Below are 7018 nucleotides of genomic sequence, written 5' to 3' on the forward strand. Positions count from 1 at the left end.
GGTAACCATGGAATTATACAGACTGACAATAAGATAGGCAAGGATAAACGGTAAATTCAACAAGATTTGTTGACGAAATGTCAACCTGTTCTCATAACCTCGAATATTGGTGTTTAAAAATGAACCATACAACACCAAACAAGCTAGTGCCTGTGTAATCTCCTTATTATCCACTATTATCAAGCAGCTTCTCGTATTTAGTTAATTAACTCCTGCTCCATTTGTATCTCCTTATGCTGTGTGTATCGTACAAACGTGGTAAGAACGTAGCCCTTCCTCGGTATTTATTTGGTGCTTCGAGATGTGTCAGTTATTGTGCTCTGAGTGCCCCTGGAAGGCCCTGATTCGGTTATGTCCAATACGTGTTCCTCTGTGCCTGGAACCCGAAAATCGATTGTCGTCCACTACCTTCCTGGAACCACTCTCCTCGTCCTTTGTTGGCGTGAGTTCTTTCAGCTTCTGCTATGTTACTGTAGCATTTCTCCTGAACTAATCACATATCCGCAAATTATTGTTATGATTGACAAGGGCTACCCACCTGTAACTATCTGTTAATGACAAAAGACATCATTGCCGCTGTGCCTTTTCAACAATAAATTGTAGAAGAGAACTTTTTTGATATCAAAAATTTTCGTAGTTTGAAGCAAATATCATAATTTTTCTTTTTGAATGCTTAAGTATTCCAATATGCTACCAATTAAACATGGAACCATTTCAAAATAATGTTTAATAACAAAGTTGAAATTCGATCTTCAACTGTTAATATCTTTTAGAAATTTTCGAAAAAAAAAGTTCAATATTTTTCTCGTACTCCCCAAGGGAGCCTCTATCACCTCTTAGAGGAAAGGAATGACGCCAATTTTGAATCACCCTGTATGATATTTTGCCAGGGTTAACAGTAGTAATTGGTTCATCACATTCATATGATAATCTATATCAGTCTAATAAGTCTTAGTTTATTGTAGAAAAATGCAAATATGACATTATGCCATACGTCAAAAATGGCAGGTGACGTTTAAAAAATACGAGCTTTTGGATGTAATTTTTCGAAACTAAGTCCAACTAATGAAGACTAATCGGTCTGAAACCGGTCATGAGACCTTATTTTTTCCGGAATTAACCATTAACCGAAATTAACAAAGAGACTAGCTTTTGTTCGTATTTTGTAGGGCAAAGTCGTTTCTACAAATGTGAAAAGTTTCTGTTTTCAGTCATCATCAGTAAGCCTGGGTAACACTGTGTTGAGTTGCGCTTTTGAGTTATTGCCGCTTTCTGGGCTAATGAGTTATAACGCACGCACTCTCCCAACTCCTGAAACGTCACTAAGTTACCCAGGCTTAAATTACAGTATTTTTGGCTCTAAACCACTGTCGTGCCCGAAGGGTTTGCTACAACTTCGACTTGACTTTTAAATGAATTTGGTTGGGCACAGTCCGTTTTATAAGTTGCAGAAGTTTTGATTCTGTAATAAATCTTTATAACATATAATATAATCAACCATCCGCCAATTTTTGAAGAAAAATTGCATACTTTTGAATTTTGCCAATTGCTTTTCCTAGTTTTACAGCTGCCTGTTTGTCACAGTTTTGTTCATACACATTTTATAAATGGTGTTATTAGTTCAAAATATTTTTTTTTATAAAAAAGCAATCTTCAACTCCGAAAATTTAGTAAAACTTATTGCGAAAAAACACGATCTGCTGGCAACGCTTTTTACGCTTGAGTAAAAAAACTATGTTTTATAAAACTATAGCTACCGGGTGTTTCAAAACAACTGCGAAAGCTTGAACAGCTGATTTGTTGCAAATAAACGGCACTTTTACATCAAACGTTAGGTCACAAATCGCACTTTAGGGAGATCTCGCGTTGCGTTATCTCTTATATCTTCCGCATTGAAAAACTTCCATCTAATTACCATTTAATCAAGCAACATTGGAACCATCCTGAAATCGGCAGGAGTCTAGTTTAATTATTGTATTCAATCAGTCAATTTTATCAAAAAAACTTAACAAAGAAAACGTTTCTAAATGAAGCAATTTGATTAGGTACCTTCAAAGTCTTTAAGGATGTTTTTCAACTTAGGAAGTGTGGTTTCCAAACTGTACCTACATAAGTTTTCAGAGCTTTTAATTAAAAAAAAATGTTTTTGAAAGGCTTTAACGGTATTTGAGAACCGATGCCGACCTGGCAGCCGGAGTGATATCCCGTCATGCGTGAACATCCTGTACATTATCAACAGCTTTACCGGTTTCTGATGATGATGAGCCAACTCGATAGCAGGAAACATTGCGACGGACCGCAGATGTTCAATGACGACGGATATAGGGACTTATCCTTCGCGCTTTTAACATAAAACGGTTCCTATTAATGAGTTCCAGCGCGACACATCAGTCCGATATAAGGCAAATTAAACGTTTCGCAAAAATGTTAACAAATCCCATCACATAAGTGACTTTGCACGCTTGCTTTATTAACATTGATCGGCAGAGTACATTAAAACAACGTTCAAGTAACGAGGCGTTACTTTCATTTCTAAGCTCCTGCGAATTTCCATTTAGGAGCTGACTCACGGACGATGATGCAGAGTAAATTACTTAAACCGACTGACGACTGACTCATTGAAAGCCATTATAAAATTGCCTTCGAAGAATGTAGAGTCTCAAGCAATTTCTTTCTCTGATTTCGATTTTCTATCTTAGTTACGCAACAACCATGAAGGCCTAACTATACTTATGATGGCCAACTTGCAAAATGGTATACGCAGAATACCAATAGGCAGAAAAGTGTCTATTGTTTTCAAAGTAACAGCCTTTTTTTATTAGGCGGAACTCCAAGTTATTATTTTATAATTATGCAATTATTACTGAAAATTTATTGGCTGAAGTCAGTTCTGGCTGAACTTTTCAGAATATACTAGCAAAAATCTACCAAATTCCTTTGGCTTTAAAAGAGTCATTCTCGCACAAATGAATTGTTTCTTCTATATTGTATAAAAACTCCTATTTTCATTTCAATAAAACATGATTTTATGGAAATTCTACAATTCACAACGTGGTGGTCATTTACGCTGTTAATAAACATATTTTAGAGAAATAAACGTAGAATAAATTATGAGGCTGTTAAATGATTTTCCTTGATTAAAATCCCTGTATGCCATTGTATGCGCGCCTCCGAAATATTGGATTTGTACGGACTCTATCACTTAAAGTGAAGTTTACTTTGAACAAGTGTTTAAATCCTGCCTGAAAATTGTCGGAATCCCAGATTTTGTGGGCAGTTCTGATTTAAATCCCTTTCAATGCAACCCTGTATATTTAATTTTTTAGTCGACTATGAAGTTTTAGCTTCAATAGCATGAGCTCTAGATTTTGAAAATCGGGCAAAGATGAAAACGGTTATCATTACAACACCTAAAAGTTGATTTATTCAGATCACGTTCTAAATAAAAGCGATAGGGGGAAAATCGAAAACCGTTTCTCGATATGAGGTCTGTCTTTAATGCATTTGGTGTTAAGTTTAGTGAGTCAAAAAGTTTTTTGTTTAAGTGGGAGCATGCCCAACTTTCGCAAATTTTGCATTGTTTCATTTTTCACCCTGTAGATATTTTATCTGAAGTTCTTAATTTTTCGAAAGAACACAGACTGACAAAAGAATACTAGACTAGATAACGCTTCAAACTCACAGAAATCGTTTGCAGCAATAGGAGTTTATCCAGTTCCAAAATGATGGAAAAATTTAGCCGATTATCGTTTATTTTTCAGCAGTTTAAATTGAGATATTACAACGATAAATATTATAGAATATATAATTATATATAACGCTCTTTAGCATATAATTCTTAAGTAATATGCGTATACTCGTATTATCTGTTAATCAGATTTACTGTATCTTCAATAACGTCTGCCTTGATACTAAGCAGATCTATACACTTATCTATCCCTTAAAATTGCAAATAATAATCGGTTTGTAGATTTTCCACAAGCCGCCAATTGAAGAATGAATTATTGAAGAAGCCCAAAGGAAAATCTTTTGCTTTTATATAGAAATTTCCCTGACCATAATAGAGAGAGATTCATTCAAAAAAACAGTATTTTTCAATTTCAACTTGCGAGAGAGGATTTCTTCGGTAGTAAAAATTAATGCGATAACGACTTACTATCTTATCTAAGTACATTCATTGTGCAATCTATCACTTAGCAGTTTGAGCAATACGGTACATTGAAAATTATATTAAATAAATGAAAATTCAATAATCATGGATTTTTTGAATATGAGAATCGCCGACTGTGTGATAACCAGATCTCGATTTGTAAACATAGAAAAGCGTCCTGACTAAATTATATTTAAGAAATGTTGGGTATTTTTATTATTGTATGTATTTATATATGTATTACGGTTTGTTCTTTTTAATTCTCCTATTAGATTTTTTTTTACTTTTAGAAACTGTTTCTGAACCAATTTAATGTTTTTCAATTATAAAGTTAAAAAATAACAAAACACTAAAAAAGTGTCACTTCCAAACGATTTCTATGTTCTTAGGTGTATAGGCGTTGCTACATTCTTAATTGAAACTAAATTCATTATTGTTTTAGTAGTTCAAAAGGATTTTTTATTAAGTTCCTCTGATATATGTTTTTTCTGCTTTATTTGCTATAGCCAATGTTTTATTGCGACCGAAAGATTAACGGACAATAAAAAAGTGCCAAACATTTTTTGTGCTGTCCTTAAACAAATCCGTAGATTTCATACAATTATTTAATAATTGTTCTTTACTTGCAGGTATCAAAATGAGCTGCCAAAAAAAATTAAGTCTCGAGGGAAGGATGCACACATGATTCATGAGGAATTGGTTCAGACAATGAAATGGAAACAAATACGAGGCAAATTTTATCCCCAGCTTAGTTACTTAGTCAAAGTGAACACTCCCAGGATGGTCATACAGGAAACGAAAAAAGCCTTTAGGAAATTACCAAATTTGGAGCAGGCTATTACCGCTTTAGGGAATTTGAAGGGAGTTGGAACGACGATGGCGAGCGGTAAGTAAACATCAATATATTTTGTTGTGTGTAGAGTGGATAAATAATATCTTCAACCCTGTTCAAGAAAGCGATTAATTTTCAATAAATCATCTCATTTATTTCTTGTTGAGTAAACACACTTTTAGAGTATGTGGGATGTGGTTCAGAACGTTTAAAACCCAGAATTTCTAATAGTAAATCGACCTTCGGGTCGCAAGCATCTAAAAGCGACCAGAACCGCTCGTAGCGACGAGAGAGGCAAAAGGTGGCCCCTTGGTTGCACACCCAAGCAGCAAGGTGTTGCAGTCGAGGGCCGTTTGCGTAAGAACAGCCGCATTTCGATGGCTTACGAGTTTGGAAAATTAGAAGCTACAGAGAATCGTCTGGCTCGGAAAAAAATTAAAAATACAATAGTTTTTTTTATATTTTATCCATGATCTACTTGACTACAAAATCCAAAAGGAGGCGCTTGATTTACGTAAAAAACTACCTTTATGTGCACAACAAAGTGCAATTTACATCAATTTGTCGTTTTTACAGAACAACCTGTATATTTCAATATCGTTTCCCGTTTAATAAACGCTATGTTATTCGTACAAAATTCCCATTATGTTATTAATTCCGAAACACCAGTCGCAGTAAATCTAGAAACAGGCAAGTTTTATTAGTTGCTTCGTAATAGATGAATAATTATTTTAAATTAATAGGAAATTGTTTTTCATGCTCCATATAAATGTTTGATATAATAAAACACACATTGTTAACAATCCACATTTAAAAAAATGACAGAAAAATCCAGAATAAGTATGGTGCATACGTCTACATTTCGCAACTTGTTGAAAACACGCGATGTAGTTACCTTGCGTATACCAGATACCTACCTACCAATAGAAAGGTGGACCGACATATTAGAACTCTGAGCCAGCAATTTGCGTTGACGATGATGTGTTTACAATTATCATTATTATATGCTTGTATGAAGTCCAAACCATTAGCGCTCCCTTGTCGAATCTGCTTTATGGTTCGATCTATGGAAGAACGCATTCATAATATCGAATAAATCGTTTCTTCTAGCGCTGCTGGCTGCCGCATGTCCAGATTCCGCCCCGTTTATGGCCGACGAATGTTTGATGGCCATTCCGGACATTGAGGGCATCGATTACACCACCAAAGAGTACCTGAAGTTCGCGCAGCACATTGATTCAGTGTCGGAACGACTCAACACAGACGCCGAAAGGCTGGGCAGCTCTACTAGATGGTCACCGCATAAAGTGGAGTTGGCCATATGGACTCACTACGTTGTATCGGACTTGAAACCTGAGCTCTTAGATGGTTAGTAGCAATATACCTTACCGCACCAGCAATAGTCATACTTTAAATTTTATGTTTATTCATTGTTGCAGATGTTAAAATTGAAAATGGAACTAGCATCCCTCCAGCTCTAGTCGCGTTACATCAGAACGGTGATTCCTTGGATGCAGATGCCACTATTACCTCAGACGAAAGTAATTCAGCTAGTAAGTAATTGTATAAACATTTTGTTTTTGTATCAAAAAATGCATGCATAGATTGAATGATTCTCTATTTTTCTGGTTACTATTTGGTTCACAGTTTTATTTTTAAGATTTTGCAATCACGAATCAGAAAATTTTGTGGAAGACGTTTGTTTATCAGTTTTGATCGTATACTATCATTCCATTTTGAGCGAACGTTTTACTAAGGCCGATCTTTGTCAATACTAACAATTGTTTCAAGGGTTTTCACCGGTTTTTCGAAGTCTACAAATTTGAGCTGAGTCGGCATGTTTCTTGCTCTTCGTTTTTCTATCACTTGTAAAACGAAAATATTTTCAAGACACGATCTTCCAGTAGGAAAGCCACTTTGCTCGTCCTTATCCAGGACTTTTTCCTCGATTCTCTTCTTTAAAAATTTGCCGTACAACCTCCCTATTGCGCTAGCAACACTTATGCCTCTATAGTTCTTGGCATAATTTATTTATT

General features: G+C 35.2%; 1 protein-coding gene across 1 annotated transcript in view; it reads left to right on the top strand.

The window, feature by feature from the left end:
• The window catches only part of LOC109538250, a 15871-nt gene that overhangs the window by 5557 nt on the left and 3296 nt on the right, over positions 1-7018 (top strand). The window contains exons 2-4 of the mRNA XM_019905397.2: positions 4780-5036; positions 6093-6350; positions 6422-6535. Of these exons, the coding sequence (XP_019760956.1) occupies positions 4780-5036; positions 6093-6350; positions 6422-6535 (629 nt within the window). The remainder of the gene's footprint in view (positions 1-4779; positions 5037-6092; positions 6351-6421; positions 6536-7018) is intronic.

Source organism: Dendroctonus ponderosae, unplaced genomic scaffold, assembly GCF_020466585.1.
Source record: "Dendroctonus ponderosae isolate FM_Combo_2020 unplaced genomic scaffold, Dpon_F_20191213v2 Dpon_F_20191213_2, whole genome shotgun sequence".
Classification (NCBI taxonomy): Eukaryota; Metazoa; Arthropoda; class Insecta; order Coleoptera; family Curculionidae; genus Dendroctonus; species Dendroctonus ponderosae.